We start from the raw sequence: 18,738 nt of genomic DNA on the forward strand, positions 1-18,738 counted from the left end.
CCGCCCGCGCTGCACGCCGGGACGCGGCGAGTCCGCCTTCCCGCCTCCCCCAGCCCGCCGCCAGTCCTCCGAGTCTGCGCTGCGCTGACATCGCGTTCTCCCAAGATGGTGGCGCGGGGCTGAGTGCGAGCGAGGCCGCGAGAGGAGGCGCCCCGCGGGCCCGGCCCGCCCCCCCGCCTCTGCGCGCCGCCCCGCCAGGCCGCTCGCCTCTCCCTTCCCCTCCCGCCAGGCCGCGGGCCCCTCTTCTCCGCCCCGACGGCTCCTCCGGCAGCGGCGGCGGCACCACCTCTTCCTCGCCTGCGGCCCGGCCCCGAGCGCGGCGCGGCCCCCGCATGAGCCCGGGCGGCGGCAGCGAGCGGGAGCAGCAGGCCGCGGCGCGCAGGTCGGTAGGCGCCGCGCCGCGCTGAGCGGGGGCCGGGAGGGGGGTGGCGGCCGGGAGGCGGCGCGGGCCGCTCCCCCGTCGGGAAGAGCCCCGCGGGAGGGTGCGTGGCCTTGGGGCTCCCGGCCCTGCGAGGAGCAGGGGGGGCTCGGGGCGACCTTGGGTGAACCCGGCCCTCCCCTGTCTCGGCTCCCCCGGCTCAGCGCGGGCAGCTGGGGCGGTCCGGGCGTGGAGCGAGTGCGGGGCCTGCTTGGTGCGTTCGTCTCTTTCGTGTTTCCCCAATCCGGGCTGGGGTGTCGGGTCTTGCCGCCGAGTGGGAGCTGTCGCTGCTGGCTGCCGGACGTGGCTCTCAAGTGTTGAGTGTCTGTGCTGCTTTCTTTTTAAAGGGACTCTGCGGGATCGCGGGGCTTGGCGGACGGTTTGTAGATCGGGTGTCCGAGGTGATGTGGGCCATGCTTTGTTCCCTAGCAGTAGCTCGTGAATGACCGTGTCCCTTAAGTGAGATAACCTACAGACTCCTGCTTCCCCTCACTCCTCCTATCCCACTCTCCAGTTAACGAAAATACTTTCTGTGTTGGAATCGGGCTTTTGGGACAAAGCTTGTCTCACACATCACTTCTGTGATGGTCTCTCTGTATGGAAACTTCACTGTCTCACCAGGATGCTGCATTAACCTGACGTTCTGTGTGAGCCTGCTTGGCAGATTTGTTTTACTGCACCTCTACTGTATGTCTGTCAGAAAGTTCTCCAGTGTGAAATTGTACCCGAGTGTAGCCCTGATTGTCCAAGGAAGTAAAAGCTGCCTGATTGTATTGTCAGTATATCTAATACAGCTTTGTTTCCGTGATTTGAAAGGAAGAGGTCTAAAAGTTAAAGTTCTCAAAGGATCATACAGGTAGCATCTGCTTGGAGATTGTTTGCTTGGAGTGAAGCTGCAGGGTGAGTGTGACAGTACTGATAGGCACCTCCCGTGGGTGGGAGAAGGCTGGGGTGATGACAAGTACTTCATGGTAAGAAAGAAAACTCATGGAAAATGGGCTCACAAACTCCTTGCTTTGGGTGGTGTTACACTATTTGCATATTGTGTCTCTGAGTACTCTGTGTACTTTGATCTTGGAAACAGTTAGCGGGACTTTTTTCTATCTGAGAGTACTGTGAAACATGGTGCTTAGTGATTGGGCTGAATTGAAAATATGAAATGTGCATTACCAATAACTTTCAGTAACTTTCCTTACCTACGTTTGCCTTTAGAAACAGATGCAGTCTACAGTGCTTATGACTGTCTCCATAATAGCACTGTTGTCAATTCAGACATAATATTGGAATAAAAAGTATACAACTATTTAGGTTTACAGGATGAAAAATAATTTTAATTGAAATAATTGTAGTGCAGTTTTACAGATGTTTTTTGTCTCTTGTGAATGTTTCATTCCACTCTGCATTTCCTGTTTAATGTGGTATCTTTCCTACAGGAATTAACAAGTTCTTTCTCTGTTTACCAGAGCTGTTTGGTGTTTCTCCTTGCTGGAGTATTCAGTGTCTCCCAAGTGTTTGAAAATAAAAACATCAAGCTAGAGGCAAAACAAATGATTTGATTTGTCACTTGTTTTATTTGTTTTTAGGGATATGATTGTGTGCACCTATTTTAAAAAAAAAAAAAACAATGTAAAACCTCAAACAGTCACAGGTGTCTGTCTTTATTTTTTCTTCCAAGCAGTAAGTTTCAAATCCCAGATCTTAATCCACGTCCTCCTCAAAACTGATGTGATTTTGATTGTTTCTCACGTACCAAACAATTCCAGTCATCTTTTAATTACTGCTCCTGCTTAAAGGCATGTGAGTGATGATTTGTGGATGGAAGGTAAAACTCTATGCATTAAATATATCTAGGGATGTTTAAGCCTATCAGAATCTGTTAGAGCACCTACAGATTGTACCTGTTCTAGCTAATGTGGGAAAATAAAACAGATTCGCTTCATTTTATTGATATTTTTTTATGTAAAAGACAACATGCTACAGAAATATGAGGTGACGTGTACCTCTAGTGTATAAAATCATGTGTGTTTCACTATAAATGTGTGCTTTGTGGATGTGTTCGTTAGTTTTCACATGAATTCATAGGTTCTATTTAACTATATGTATGGGGGGTGATGGGAATGGATAAATCTTTGAGTCAAGTTTTAATAGTCATAAACATAAACACATTTAAGTGTGAACATGTTTAAGCATATAACATCTTGTATAAACAGTAATTAGTGTGATACATGATATGACACTTAATGGAACAAATTAAGTGTTTATATTTTTCTAAATATTCATCATCATAGTTTTTGCTGTGCAGGAAAGTTTCTGAGTTTTGTTGTTGGTTTTTTGTTGTTTTTTTTTTTCCCCTTTACTACTTTCGGTTTCATTTTACTTAAGGAATGTCCAAAGAGTATTCAAGTATTCACATTTTGAATGCAGGAAATGGCTTTTTCCTCTCCCCCTCCCACCAGTGTATTCGTACATGGGAAGGTAAAAATTCTTACAATGAAATTGAAAGACAAAGGGAAAGAATTCCTGGAGTACAGAGGCTCATTGCAAGTGCTGACTTTCTTTTCTGTCATGGTAGGCCAGCTCTTCGCTAAACTTCAGTTAATGGATCAATATGGGTTTTTAACGAGAGGTATGTTTTGTGTTTCTGGCTATATTAGTAATTTATTTATTTATTTATTTATTTTAGTATCCATGTATTTGAGCCATGATTTTCGTAGAGAACCGGGATTCAGGGGCTGGCTGTTAGTAATTGAATTCTGATTTGCACATCGCGTGAGAGGGGCAAGAAATTCACTGTCAGGGTCTTTACCAAATAATTTAACATTTATTGTTTACTTGTATTAGTCTCCTGCTTTGCCTGACCAATCCCCCTCCCCCAAGAGAGCGCTGTAACTATTGCTTAAATATTTGTTTCCCAGAGACAACAGCAATGAACAAATTGCGTGCTTGAAGTGACTTTTGTTCTTGTCATCTCAAATACTTTGACCTTAACTAACATTTACTGCACTGACTTCCTGTATATACAGCCAACACCTGGCAGCCCCGTAGAGCAACGTATGGGCTGTGAATGAAAATCTGGGGGCTGCTGGCTCATATGGGTAGTACTGTGCATGATTATTTAGTTAGTTAGCCAAAAGTCAGCAAATAGAGTGTAAAGGGCTGTGTTTTGTAATGAAGCAACATGTAGCTAACTGGTGAGATATTCTTCAGGAAAGTAGCCTCATAGTAGAAGTATCTAAAGAAAAAATCTTAAAAAAAAAAGTTTAGATCCAGTATTCCTGCTTGGCAGTGTTAACATGTGAGGAAGCTGGACTTCAAATTGCTATTTTTTAATATCTCCACCTCATTGTGGCGGAACTTTTTGACAAAATAATTTATTGATTGCAAAATTACATTATCAATTAAGAATTATCACCTTACATAGACTTGTTATGTATTAATCTCTTAAAGGAAGCATTAACTACTCTTTACTTCTAATAGGTTGAGCCTGCTTCCCTATATTAGTAACTACTGAATGGAGGAAGGGGGTGGAAATCAGTCTTTACCAGGACTTGTTCTGTAATCACCTCACATGGGTGTTTTTACCCATGTTCTACTGAGTGGTGAAGAATGAGAAGTCGCAGTTGTTCAGCTGAGTGGATCTAAATGGGTGGCTTCCCTTTGGACCCCCAATCCCGTCTTCAGTAAGAGGGGTTGCCTGCTTCTTTTGGAGCAACTTACATTCCCTTAGGACAGGTATGTATGTGTCAGAGAGAAACTTTGAGCAGGTGTCACAGAGGCTTGAACCTTTTTGCAGTGTGGTGGTTTGAAAAGGATATTCACGTTATGGCTTTCTAAGACTTCATCAAAGTGTCACTGCTCACATCCATCCAAACAAGCTGTGCATTCAAGTACTTTTGAGTCATGTTTACCTTGTGTGTTATGCCAACAGTGAGGCTGGACCGGAGGTTAATTCCAGCTGTGACATTTTGGTACACATTTGAGCTGATGTACCAGTTGGCTGCTTGGTGTGGCAATTACTAGGGTTTTTTTCGTGTTCTGTTCATTAGTACATCAAAAGTCATACTTAATACACTTGTGTGACCTAATTTCACAGGATGTGGCCTAAGTAACTAAATAAAAAAGTGTATCAACCATAAGTTCCAGAATCTGTTTCAGATTGATGGGAGTTTTGGTCTTGGTGGACCTTGCAATAAGCAGTGGGGTCGCAAGCACACAATTATGGAACCAGTACTGAGGCTTGGGGCTCGTTGTGTATTGGTGTGGCAACAAAGAATCCACCTGATTTCCTTTTCCTTCTGATGTTTTGGGAGCAGTGTGGCAAGACTCCAGCTGTTCAACAGAGCTTGAGTTGTAAGGGCGAGGCTAGGTCTTTGTGCCTCTGTCATTGAGATGACTCTGCTTCTCCTCCCTTTGGACTCCTTTCTGGGACTCCTTGACGTGTCCTTGATGATCATTATGCCAAGTAAACTGGTGAAGTGAGCAATGGGAATGAAAAATAGACCTCCCCCTCTCCCTGAAAGGCACAGAGATCTGTAACACAGTGCCAAGCTGCGCGGTGCTGAGAGATGCCAGGCTTGTCCAGGCAGCCGGGCCCTGGCAGTGCTTGTGCTCTCCTGCTCTGGTATGCTCTGTGGGACCCGGGTTGGAGCAGCTGCAGCTCAGCAGACTTGGGGTGTTGGAGCGTGGTGAACCGGCTCTTAAAGGAGCTGAACTTCCAAAGTGGGCTGCAGGTCAAACAGGAAATGCTACCATACTCATGGGTGAAGTTTTTTGTTTCTGTTTTCTTTCTGCTTTAGGCTTAGTCATGTATTTGAGCTGATGACTTCAGCTCAACATTCTGATTTTTGCAGTATTGTATTTTTCATTTTCTTAAAATTAAAAAAAATTTTACAAAGCTAAATAATGCTGTCTGTCACTACTTCAGAATTTCTAGTAGGATGCTTTCATCTTTATTTGCATAGCTATATTCAGATAACACTTAGTTTCTGATTCATAGTGAAATCTAACGTCCAAAGTCTTGATGATCAGTGTTAGGGTTTAGTACCCTACTCTATGTTTAGAAAGTCCAAGGTACATCAGTGTACTCCAGCAGCACTTAGGTGCCTGTTCCAACTGCTGTAGCAAAAGCTGCGTGCTGTGGGTGGTGGAAATATGTAACTGTCCACACAAGCTGTAAATCCTTTGAGTTCTGAGAACACGAGTGTTCTTAGGGGAGTGTATCACTTTAGTGAGGCACTGGTGTTTCTAGGTTGCAAAGGTTGAGCCCTTTCTTTTGTAAGAGAGTGATAAAATATAGTCCTTTTGCATGGTTCTTTTGACCTGGATATCTTACTGAAAGGAGACTACTAGTGAATGCTTGTTTTGTTTGAATATGTTAAGAATGTCTTTTATGGAAGAAAATGATTCTTATTCAACTTCTGTATTTAATGTTGTGTGAGAAAACCTATAATACTAGGCAAAATACCTCCAAGTCTTGTGACAGCTAGCTTGTGTGCTGTGGGGTCTCTGTGGTTTTTTTAAAAGGTAGAAAAGTGCTGTCAAGCTTCTGATTGGGGTGACTTCACTGTACCGTTCATCAGGCAAGGCACAAGAGTTGTGTTTTTCATAACTTCTTAACTATTTTTGCAGTTCTTTACACCATAGTTGTTTAGTTAACTCAGTAGCTTACCATCTCTGTTGATATGCAGAGCAACTTGAAGTCAGAAAACATATGGATCAGGGGCATAGAAAAGCAGCAGTCTTGGCTCTGGTCGTGTGCCAGATTGAGAATTCTTTACATGGAGTGGAAGCAATAGCAGTAGCTGTGCTTTTAGTCACACTTCTGTCCACTTGCATCTTTTTTTGAAGCAGATGTTGCTTAATGCTAAATAATAATTATACTGGTGGTAAATGTTAAAGTACGTCTGATTCTGTGTGATTGCCTCCATTCCTGTTAGGCGAGCATTGCAGGTCCTGCTTTCCATTTTGTTGTTCACGTAACTGCTCGTGAGTGGATGGCTTTTCAGCAGACTGCTGAATTCCTGGGGGGCTTCTGCTTGCATCAGTGGTAGCTGCTGGTGGGTGGCTGAGCAGAGAGAACAGGAAGTCCGTGTGCTCCAATTTTGTGTTGGAACTACTGCTACCTGCCCAAGGAGGCTGTGGATGCCCCATCCCTGGAGGCATTCGAGGCCAGGCTGGATGTGGCTCTGGGCAGCCTGGTCTGGTGGTTGGCGACCGTGCACATAGCAGGGGAGTTGAAACTAGATGATCATTGTGGTCCTTTTCAATGATTCTTTTCTGTTGCAAGCTGCATCATCTTTAGTAATGCCTCTGCCTCCATCTCCTCTACTCTGTTGTGCTTCTTCAATTTGAAATGTCCTCGACTACATGGCTTTGGTTCTGTTGTGACTCTTTGTTTTTTAGTCTAGTCTCCTCTTGCTGGGCAGCAATTGTTAGATCTCTGCTAAATGTATTTGGGATATATTTCTTCACTCGTATACTTTGCTTGCACTCCATGAGTTGGTGCTTTGTGGCTTAGAGGATGATTGGTTAATTATGTGTAATAGCGTATAGATAGCATTACTCTGCATGTACAAGTGTTGTGCACATGACAGACTTTGCATACGTTATGATATAAGCTGGAAGTCCTGTGGTGTGAGATGTGAAAACACTGTTTGCGTTTGTAGCAGAGTTTGCTCGGTGGCTTCTCTGTGAACGAATAATTATTCTTTGTGATGTCTGCTGTTGGTAGTACCTCCTCCCATCAGGAAAATCATGGTGCTTTCTCTCACTCTTTGGATAAATTTATTCTTATGAGTGGTAGTAAAGTTTTATTGATGCAATTCTATGGGTTTGTTGTTCACCCTGACTATATATAAATCCACGTAATTACCGTATCTTTGCGTTGAAATAGGAATTTTGCTGCACTGAACAGGTAGACTGCTCCGTGTAGGTTTTTTTTTCATCTGGAAATATAGAAAGTTATGCACAGCCTGGCAATGTTGTGAAGCTGAACTGGCACAGATGTTCCTATCCATTCTTTTTGTATCCCCAGAGCAGAATTGGACCTTGGGTACTGGATGAGTCATTTCACATCATTAAGACAAAATTGAATGTGTACTCTTTAAGGTAACTGGATCAGGGCTTCTTCATGGGAACACTGATCTAAGTTGGAAATCAGACTGAATCAGCTACACTGGATTTATTTGCTCTTAATAGAGCTTTAGAACCAACAAATTAAGTATTAATCTTTGTGATAGTGAAAGCATACTTTGAACCAAATAAGTAAGTTTTCAAAAAGTAAATCTTAGTTTTCTTTAGTTATATGGCTATTTCTGTGTAACTCACACCCTTCACGTTGGTTGTACTGTGCTTGTTAGTTGGTCGTTAACAATATTCAGGATATGTTTAGGCCTGAGTTCCTTATTTGTTACAGCTTTTCTAAAAATGAACTTTTTATAGAAGTGCTTACCAAACTTCAGCAGTTCTGTGCAGCCAGGACCAAGGTGTGGTTCTGTTTGTGACTTTTGAAAGCATTTTTATTATTATTATTATTATTATAAATACTGATGTCTTTAATTTAGAAAATGCTATTTTTTTAAGAGGAAAAATATGGGTGGGGGAGGGGTAGGGTGGAACAGGAGAGAAACCTTGCCAGAATCTTCTAGAAGGAGGAAATGGATATTTATAATAAAATGGATGAACGGAATTATAAAACTGTATTGCATCACTAGAGAGGAAAGAACAAGGAACAGTGTGTGTGGATGTTGAGCTTTTGCAGTTTCCCTGACATAACTAAGCATTTTCTGCTCTGGCTGGTATTGAAAGTCCCGTGTTTCATTTCATTGTAAACTTGTGACTAATCGAACGGCTGTTCTCGTTTATATCACTTTGAAGCAACAGTGAGTTGCGCGTGGTGCAAAAACTGACATACAATGTTTTGCATTATAGGTACAGGAACTGTAGAAGTCCATTTTAGAATTGGGAAGTAGAAGTTTCTGCAGCTCTGGAAAGATATGGTATGTCTGTGTTTTCACTTCTATTGTATATATGTGTTATGACTAATAATAATAATTATACTTCACTGATTTAAACAAGTTGAAAATAAATTCAGGAAAGCACAAACATTCATTTTTTCCCATATTTTTTCAACTTCAATGTCTGTTACTTTTAGACTTAGTTTCTTTGGATAGCTGTGTTACTTGATATTCTTGGAGAAAATAAAGATGCAACATTGATGAATTCCCTTTTAATTTGTTATACAAGCACAGCATTATGCTACTATGATTCATCTATTTCTCCGTTGGTTGGATAAGACCTGGTGCTGTTGCTGAAGGCTTTTTCCGTGCTGCTGTACACGTTTATAGTCAGACTTCTACACTTTTTAAATATAACTTGCAAAATAGACTCAGAACTACTGGGAAAGTTAACCAAACATCAGCGTAAGCAAAATTTACAAATTGGGATGTTTGGAAACTCAGAAAAGTAACCTTCTCTAACATTGGCCTGTGCCACATGGTGTCTCTCTTTGTCTGGGCTCTTAAGTGTCCAGCAAGGTTAAAACTCTGTGCATGCATTATAACAAAATCAAACTTTACCCTGTAGTTACTCTTGTTCCTATTGTCTAACCCTATGCTGCAGTAGTCCAGCATTAGAGAAAGTCTGCACCACTCGACAGTGGCTCAAGTTCTATAGTGTTCTTGATGCATCCTCTTAACTTTCTGAATTGCTGCATTCAGAAAAAAAATAATATTAGAGTTCAGATTTTTCTAGATTATCAAATGTATTAATAAAAATCATATGGAATTACTTCTGCAATTACATCTAAGCTATGAATATACTTTTTTTTTTTTAAACACTTTAAGTACTGGAAAGAATTTAACTCATGATACAAGTTTTATACCTGTATATTTATGTCTAGATTCTTCTTTTGAAGATATCTAACATGGAAAAAATAGTAAAAAAAAATAAAAAATATTCTAAAAAAAAAGTTCTAAAATCCCAGCCTTGTGGAAGGACTGTTGGCTGTCTCTTTTTTCTGTAACGTTCTGTTTTATGGGAGTTAAAAAAGATTAATTCTAAACTGAAACTTTAACTGTGGTGTGTGCTAATTAAAAAACTGTAAGTCTTAAAAAAAAAAAAAAAATAATAATGATATATAAGTAGTAGTGTTCTCTCAGGAACATCTGGGCTACGATAATTCTGTAGATTGGTCCTGTACTCCAACAGGCATTGGGCAGGTAGTGTGCATTCACTTTGTACCCACAGCACCAGTGGGATCACCCACCTGCTTCTCACTCTCCAGTTTCAATACCTGTTGTATTGAACCTGGAGCCCTCTTTCAGACTTAAACCATTATTTCTTCTTTGCAGTTATCTCTGCTGGCTGCTTTCTTCTGAGCGTGTGACTGTTTGCTACTGTACGTGTTTGTGTGGTCTTTGTAATGATACACACCTTGTAAGCTGATGAACAAGAATCCCTCTCTAATCCACCCCAATGTGCAATTAATGAACATCAGAACAGCAAAACATCAGAAAAACTGAGTGTTGTGCCACAGAACTGCACGATTGTTCGGGTTTAATACAACCTACATATTGACAAACATGCTGGTGTCACTGAAGAATTTGGTGAACAGAAAGGTGCTTTACATGAGAAGCTCCATGTGATGAGTGGGTGGAAAAAAGAAAGCAAAATAACCTGGCATAAGCAAAAAAAGATAGGTGGAATAAAAGTTTAAATTTTTAAGCTGAAGTGAAGCTGTAAAACGTAGCTGTTTGGAAGACAACTTGATACCTTGATAGCAGTAAATGGAGAGCTACCAAAACAAATTTAAATAGGTGATTGTATTTCACTTTCTGATGTAGGAGAACCTTTCCATTCAAAAGTGTGTAATTTTGGAGGAGGCTGAAGTAGCAGACATAGCTGGGATAGAAACAAATGGTTTTTCAGAGATGGAGCAAGGCTGGGAGTAGAGGAAAAATTAGCTATAGTCCAAGTGATAAATTCAGTAGCTAAAGGTAATTGCAGATCTTTCCTCTTTTGCAAAGATGAATAAAATGTATCTGTGATCTTAAAAAAAAAAAAAATAATAATAATAATAATAATAATAATCCTCAGACAAAAAAAAAATGTTGGGGGATGCCGGGGGTGGAAATCTACTGTCCAGAGTCGTGGAGACAGTTGCAGAAAACAGGAGAAACAAATAAAGAAAATGAGGAGCCTTTAGCGTTAGAAAGAAAAATGGTCGCAAACACTAGGCCACTTTCTATTACTGTGTTATTTGTGGGTATCGTAGCCAAGGCATAGCGGGTAGGCAGATACCATAAAATGAAGCTTTTATATAAGTCTGTATCTGATTTCTGTATTTGGAGGTTTACTAGGTGCACCAAATTCTACCTTTATTAAGCCAGTAATTTATGTTTTCATTAAAGTGTAGATTCCAGAATAGTAACTGGCCTTAATTTGAAGATAATAGCAAATTCAGATCCTCTCTCCAAATAGTTTATTACTTGCTATCCTGCATGCTTCTATTTCGACTGAGTTTTTCAACCTTTAGTTTCTAGTCATATTTTCTTTTATATGTGTGTTTTCTTTTAGTTGGAGTATCCTTTTTGTGTGTGCTCATTCTCTGTTATGAAAAAACTTAGTTTTTTCCAGTATTCTCATCAATCAGTTAACTTTTAACTCTTTTCATTACCTCATCACAAGGCTCTTTCTTCTATTTTCATGCTTACTTCACAGCTCTTTTCTGCTACTTCTGGAATGGTGTGGAAGAATATTGAGTAATTGGAGAATTAGGCTCAAATTTTGAACGTGTCTGAAGTACTTTGTGTAGATGAATACCTTTCCAGGAACTGTTTGTGAATGGTGTCTGTTTCAGCTGTAATACAAGGAGCATACGTGTATTTACTATTCAGTTGTTGACTGTTGTAGTCACTTTGATTGATGTTTTCCAGGATAGAACCCCATTATTTTTGTCTTCTAGCCATGTTGGTTTGTATTCATCTGCTATTATTGTGATTGAATGAGTTTGGCTTGTGAAGTAGTAAAAAAAAAAATAATAATAATAATAATAATTAAAAAAAAAATCATGCCTTACTGCTGTTTTTTGTTTCTTTTTGGTTGCTCCACTAGATTTTATGTAATTAGATTTTACTCATATATTTGATTTTACTTTAAGGTAGTTGATAATTCGACCTACAGATAGTTTTGTAAATAGAAGTTTTGGAATCTTACATCTTTCCATGCTTTCTGTGTTGGTAAAAACAAGCAAGCAACAAAAGGAACCTTACTGTTATTTTTCTGCAAGTTACAGTGAAGACTGAACTTAGAAATATGGAGGATATTCTGCAGTTTCTTTCAGGACACTTGATGAATCAGTCTTAAGACAGAATCACAGAATTACAGGGGTTGGAAGGAACCTCTGGGGATCATGATAAATGGCCAGCTTTCCTATTAGTTGCAGTTTCCTTTTTGGCAGTGTTAAGCTAGCTGTGGTAGTACAAGGGCACCTTTCACTGTATGGATGATGACTGTCCACTTCATCGTGCTACTCAGTTGTTCTGAAAATGTATCAGTTTGGAGAAGGGCATTCGTTCTTGGAGGATTCAGAGGGATTCTTCAGTAAACATATAAAAGTGATCTTGAGAGGAAGTTTCCTGAGGGAGATGATCATTTTAAATTAGAGCAAATAAAATTCCTGCACTGGAAGTTAGGGAACTTGGCACTTTTCTGTACTGGTAAATCACCTTCTTTTTCATTAATATCTTTAAAAAAGATGGTCTTAAAGGTTGAATTTTAAGCTTACTCAGGGGGAAACTGAAACTGTTTTCTAAAGAAAACAGATTCTTAAAAATGCCACTTCTGAGCACATTGATCCTTTTAGCTATCAGTCCTATCAGTCACAGGTGTTCAAAGGCTTTCCTAGACTTCAGATACTGAGTGTCAGCCACCAGATGTGCAAATGGACACCTATAGGATAAATAATACAGGAAAAATAGTAGATTTAGAAAATCTGTACAGGCGAAAACTTTTAATTTACACTGATTGATAGCTGGAAGTTATTTTGGACTTACTGGCTGGTGAATATGTACTTGTGTTCTCCATGGTGTGGCTTTGGATTCTGTATGTTGAAGCTGGGAGCCTCACCTTGGCTCATAGACTTGTAGAATTACAAGGTTGGAAAGGATCTACAAGATCATCTAGTCCAACTGCAATGTTTGTGATTCCAGAATTAAACGTTCAAGGAAGTACTTGATGAGAAGATCTCATCAGGCTGTGCAACCAGGTTGCTATTTAGCCACTTCTGAAGCATCTGAACATGGTTTCTGACTGCTTGCTTTCACTGGCTTATTTATTTCCTTCCTCCCTCCCTTTCATTTGATAGTCTTTCAGAGGAGCTGTGTCTTTTCTACTTGTTATAAATAGATGTTGTCTCCAAATACTGTGTAAACATTATTTATCCTACTTTCTCTTGATGAAGGCTACTCTATGCCACATACATGGTTTAAGGATATGGTTCTTGTCCATTGTATTGGTAATTATAATATGAGTTGTTGCAGTCCTGGTTCAATCCACCAAAATAGTTGCTAGGTAGATATAGATGTGTCTGTATCAGAGCATGCCAGTCCCAAAGAGCCTCCAGCAGCCATCTCAAGTTTCTGGGATGTATTGCACAGGCATGAACTCTGCTTGTTCCTTCAGCTGCCCTATATGTTTGTGAAAGACTAACCTGTAAGCAATGTTAATCATGACAGTAAAGTCTGAAGAGATCATTTTTTTGAGTCATTCGGCTTTAAGAATAAATATTTGCTGTGGGGCTGTTTTTAGAATATTACCTTCTGGAAGATAAGTTACATCCAGAAATTTTTGTAAAGGAATACCTCTGACAGATGAATACCTGCTGTACCTCTGTTTCCTTCTTCACAATGCATTTTTTCCATTGTATTAGTCTCCCCTTTCCTAATCAAGTCAAGCCCTTTGACTCTTTTACCAATTTTTGTCTAGATCCAGCAGTCAAAATGTCCTGTGTTCAAAGACTGTATTCTGCGTTAGGCATCTTTGGTGGTCTCCTTCACACCCACCCCATGTTTCAATGTTCTGATCTCTTGCTGCCACAGACAGCACTCTGCAGATGGATAAACAAGTAAGGTTTTAGAAAGATGAATTTCATCTGTGCTAGAGACTTCTGGCTAGTCATATCCCATCCCACAGGACTGGCAGCAACTGTACCTGGGGAAGCTGGGATGAGAAAGTAGATGGAATCACAGAATGGCCTGGGTTGAAAAGGACCACAATGATCATCTGGTTTCTACCTCCCTGCTATGTGCAGGGTCGCCAACCAGCAGACCAGGCTGCCCAGAGCCACATCCAGCCTGGCCTTGAATGCCTCCAGGGATGGGGCATCCACAACCTCCTTGGGCAACCTGTTCCAGTGCGTCACCACCCTCCATGTGGAAAAACTTCTTCCTAATATCTAACCCGAACCTCCCCTGTCTCAGTTTGAAACCATTCCCCCTTGTCCTGTCACTATCCACCCTTGTAAACAGCCGTTCTCTCTCCTGTTCATACACTCCCTTCAATTACTGGAAGGCCACAATGAGGTCACCCCGGATCCTTCTCCAAGATACACAATCCCAGTTCCCTCAACCTTTCCTCATAGGAAAGGTGCTCCAGCCCTCTGATCATCTTAGTGGTCCTCCTCTGGACCCGTTCCAAGAGCTCCACGTCCTTCTTTTACTGGGGGCCCCAGGCCTGGACACAGTACTCCAGATGGGGCCTCACAAGAGCTGAGCAGAGGGGGACAATCACCTCCCTCTTCCTGCTGGCCAGAAGTGATTTAAGGGTTCTTGCTCCTGGTGTCCATACTGTTGAAATGGAGTGTAAGATTTTTAGATTTCAGGGCAGTAAATTCAGTCTTAAGGTATCATTTAACAGATAAAAAGGGCTGCAGCTCCAAGATTTAGTGTCTTGATCTATGATAAATTTACTTTGTAGATCTAGGTTTTGTTACTAAACTTAGATGAGTTAACAACAACTTAGTGAGGTTCATGCTGGTTTGGACACTGTTTTGCTTAATATGGGGGCTGTAAATTCTGTGTTTGGTGCTGTGGTGTCTAACAGCTGGATCTCTCTCAGGCCTGGTCACAGACTTGCCTTGCTCATGGCTGTGGAGCTATCATTTCAGAGTATATTCTTTAACAGTCCAAAATCTGATGGTTTTGAATCCAGCAGCAGCGCTTCATGCGTTTCTTCACAGTCATGTGGGAGAGGGCATGAACACAAAACACCTCGAGAGAACTCAATTTTACTAACGTTGCTATTGGCTTGTTATTCCTATGTGCTTCCAGTTCCATAGAACATAACTAGGGTATTAGCTACTTAGAGCAACCAGGCAAAATGCAGGCTGCTTCCTAACAAATGAGGAATTAGAGACTACACCACTGTCCTCTTTCACTATTGTACTAAAAGTTACTTGTGCAAAGAGATTAATTTTTAATTTCTAAGTGCATTTTTACAGAGCCATTTCACACTAATTCTTCAGAAAGCAGCAAGAAATAAGATCTAACTTGAGAATAAAGCACTGCCCTACAATGGATTTCTGTTTCTTTAAAGTTAAGGTTTGCATAAAAGTAGATATCATCAAACTATCATAAAACTCCCATAAAACAGTGCTTTTAAGGCTTCTTAGTTTTGTGGGGTTTTTTTGGCTATTAGCTTTTGTTTGCAGTTGTTAGTTCACAGCTCACAGCTGTTAATTTGAAAATCTTTGATCTGTCACTTGATTTTGATGGAGGAAGAACCATTCCCATTGACATTTTTCTGTTGCACTGTACTCCTAGCATTGACTCAGTTATTTGACTCTACCTTTGACAATTTACACCCTTACCTATATTTTACTAAAGAACCTCTGTTTTATGTTGGAGATTTTCAATTGCTTGCTTCTTTTTTCATTTAAATCAGCTGCACAAGTTTCTAGTATTACTGACTTCATAATTGAAATGATATTTCTTGTGTCAATAAATGCACCTGATTGAAAAGCTTTATTTCAAAAAATTTCAGTTCATTTTAGCGATGCAGCGTGTAGCAGAGTTGCAAGATATAATAGAACAGCAAAAGTCAGCAGCTTTTCAGACAAACTTCAGGAAACTGTAGGACCTGTTCAGCCGTTTCATCTTAGATGAGTCATTCGATGCACATTAGCAGTGAGAGTTCTTGGTTGCTCTGTCAGACTGAAGACCTTACTGAAAAACTTGTGATATGTTGGACTGAAGCACAAAAGCTTTGTTTGCTGAAACATGCTATAGGATGTGCTGTTAGTATTTGCATGGGATCACGATGACTACAGATGTTGTAGAGATCTGGTCTGAGTGCCTCCTTAGCCTTTGTGCACCTTGCTGCATAAAAACCTAAAAATGTGGATATTCACCTGTTAGAGCCACAGAAATAAAACTTTTTTTCAGATACTGAACAGAGATCTGTATTGCTATAGGCTGTTTAGAGACTAATGCCTTTGTTTACTAAATACAGTAATAACGTTTCAATTTTTAATTAAAAACTTCATATCAACAGAAAGTAAGTTGTGCTGTTTGATCTGACTCCATCAGAGGCCTCTTTGCAATCTGTTGAGTGATAGAGCTTGGGTGGGAGAGAGAATGGGGTGATACTGAGTGTTGAGGCTTATGTTTGGAAATATTTTATCAGTTAACTATAGAGTAGATAATAGTAATAGGTAAGAGACTAATTGGTTCCTTTTCAGCCATGGAAGTAATCAGCTGGGGTGGTCCCATAGCGCTCTGGGCCCGAGTATTGCTGAGTGATCATTGGCTGCCACCTGAGTGACAAAGTAAAGGACCAAGTCTTCAATTTAAACCAGTGGAGCCAGATCACAGGAAAGAATTGACAGGTAAAATACGCTTCTGAAAACATAGAGGAGAGAGGAGAGTCCGTGCAATGTAAATGGAGCAAATAGCATAAAAGATGGGCCACCAGTGGCAAAACTTGTTTCTTTAAAACAGCTTCATTTGGGGGAAAGGCATACAACAGAGCATAAGTTACTTTTTCTTCCCTTTCAAACACAGAACCTCTGTAAAGAGCTAGTACTAATTCAGTTGTAGAAGGGAAACAATTTATCAACTGTTACTGTAGTTAGAACCTATGATTCACGTTTATGTACATCCAAATCTTTAAATGCTTTTTGTCTTGACATCAGGTGCTTTCCACTGGTTCAAGAGATGTGGGGTGTTTTTGTTGTTTTTTCTTTTTAGAGAGATTAAAAGTAAGTTGAATTTTCAGTTTTGCCAGTTGCAAGTACTGTAGTGAAGTATTCAGGCAGTTGCATAATGCTATCTAAAAGATTTGAACAAAATTTTTGTGAGGTCTTTATTTTGCAGTAATTCTTAGCATCTGTGTTTTTGTTCAGTGGGCTGGCTGAAAATAGTTTGTAAGGACTTTTAACTAAATTATTTTTACTTATTTAGAGTTGTTAAGCTCATGCTTAGCCCAACGTGACACAGGACTGGTGTGACAACTGTTTTTAATCAGTGACTCAAAATTGTGATCACCCTGATGTCACCGAATGGCCACAGCTTGTAAAAGGTAAGATCAAGACGTATTGTGTTGTTTCTCAAGGTAATTGTTAAAATAATATTTATTCTAAGACTTGAATTTGTATGACTTGCAGTTAATTCTGTAGACAGTACTAAGGTATATTGTTTATTTAAGATAAGTCAGATGGCAAAATTGACTTACACTTTTACTTAGAGTGATTTCAAAGCCCACTTATCTTGTCCCTGCCTGCTTTTTAAATTGCAAGCGCTGCGGTGCTCCACTGCACTCCTCTTAAGAGCAAATCCATCACTTAAATATCTCTGACTTTACTATGATATTAAATTCTGTGTAAATTGTTTAATGTACTAATTTAAGCAATTTGCTCAGTTTATTTTAAGTATTTGTCCAGGATGATTGATGATAAAAATTTGTAGACTTGCATACGTTTACTTTTCTCTCCAGTTACAGTGGAGTAAAAAGAAGGGCTTGCAGAATTGAGAAGTTGCTCCCTGTTGTTGGAAGTGAGCCACCACCTGAATTTGCTAGCTCATACCGCAGTATTCAGATTAGTTGTGTCTTGATCAGTTTCTACGATCTTACTCACAGCTGGAATTTGTAAGAGCGTTTGCTCTGAGATTTTTCTTTGAACAGAACTTGTTTCAGATTTGTCATGCTACACAGTTGTTTTCAGTATTGCTGCCTGCCTAGAAGAATAAAAAAGGTTTCCTGTTTGTAAACAGTTACTATAAACAGCTTCTCAACAGATAAGTACAACTGCTGTAAATAGATTGGTCTTGCATATTGTTTTAATGAGTATTGAAAGCTCATCATATTTGTTGTTTACATTGTCATCTGAAACCTGTTAAAATCCATTTTTTGAGTGGATTAAAATTTCTGCAAGTCACTCTTATGGTAGATCTGCTCACGTTACAGCAAAAGATAATCTGAAGGAATTTGAATCCTTTTCCTGTTGAACTACTTACCTTAGAGGACCAAACTTTTTAAAATTCAGCTAGTCTTTTTTTCCCCTGAACTTTCCTGGAACTTTGTCTTCTCATATATTATACATAAACTATAAGGGTAGGAAAAGACATTGGATATACTGATACATTATTTGTCTGCACTGCAGACTGCAATCTACTTTTTTCTTTACAACATTAAGTTTAGATGCTAATTTGCTGTTCTTTTCTGCAATTTTTCATATTGTGTTTTTTAAAGGACAAAGTGACTAATACTCTTGACTTCTTGACACCACTGTCTTGTGTGTATTTTCATAGCAACTTAAAGCATTGCCATTATCTTCATTAGCTTCATTGGGTTACGTTGCATACAAGTAAAACAGAGAAAACAACTGCCTCAAACTTTCGAATTAGCTCTGTGCTCTTGGTTTCTGAAGTCATGCATGTTAATAGAGGAGCTAGCTGGTATGAAGATAGGCGATTCTCTCCTTCACTCCTCAAATTGGATGGCTTCAAGCACTTGTATATTTAGGCGAATAATTAGGAAGAGGTTTGCTCTTCTTTGTTGAGTATCTGGGGACTTGGTTTGGAGAGTCAAAGGGGAGATTAAACTTTCATCTATTTTGCTGTTGAGCATTATTTTTCTACTGCAGCTCTTTTGTCAGTCCTGAGTTTGAATAAATAAGGTAAGGATCATTTGGAGGGAATTAAAAGATCAAATTTTGAGGCTGGGTTGTTTCTCTAACTTCTTTTTTAGCTGGACGATGTGTGCATTCTAAGCATGAGCATATACTTCATTGGATAGTAAGTTGAGTTCCATTCCTAGTGTCAGTT

General features: G+C 40.0%; 1 protein-coding gene across 3 annotated transcripts in view; it reads left to right on the forward strand.

Moving 5' to 3' along the window:
* The first annotated feature begins 243 nt into the window (after positions 1-243).
* UBE3A (ubiquitin protein ligase E3A) overlaps positions 244-18,738 on the forward strand; it is a 48,749-nt gene continuing 30,254 nt past the window's right edge. The window contains exons 1-4 of one of the 3 annotated variants that reach the window (XM_085213556.1): positions 244-382; positions 8,348-8,415; positions 16,155-16,301; positions 16,876-16,993. In XM_085213556.1, the coding sequence (XP_085069682.1) occupies positions 16,974-16,993 (20 nt within the window). In that variant the 5' untranslated portion in view covers positions 244-382; positions 8,348-8,415; positions 16,155-16,301; positions 16,876-16,973. The remainder of the gene's footprint in view (positions 383-8,347; positions 8,416-16,154; positions 16,302-16,875; positions 16,994-18,738) is intronic. The other 2 variants (XM_085213548.1, XM_085213564.1) reach the window with 2 other exon arrangements.

This window comes from Meleagris gallopavo, chromosome 1 (genome assembly GCF_905368555.1).
Source record: "Meleagris gallopavo chromosome 1, MGAL_WU_HG_1.1, whole genome shotgun sequence".
Classification (NCBI taxonomy): Eukaryota; Metazoa; Chordata; class Aves; order Galliformes; family Phasianidae; genus Meleagris; species Meleagris gallopavo.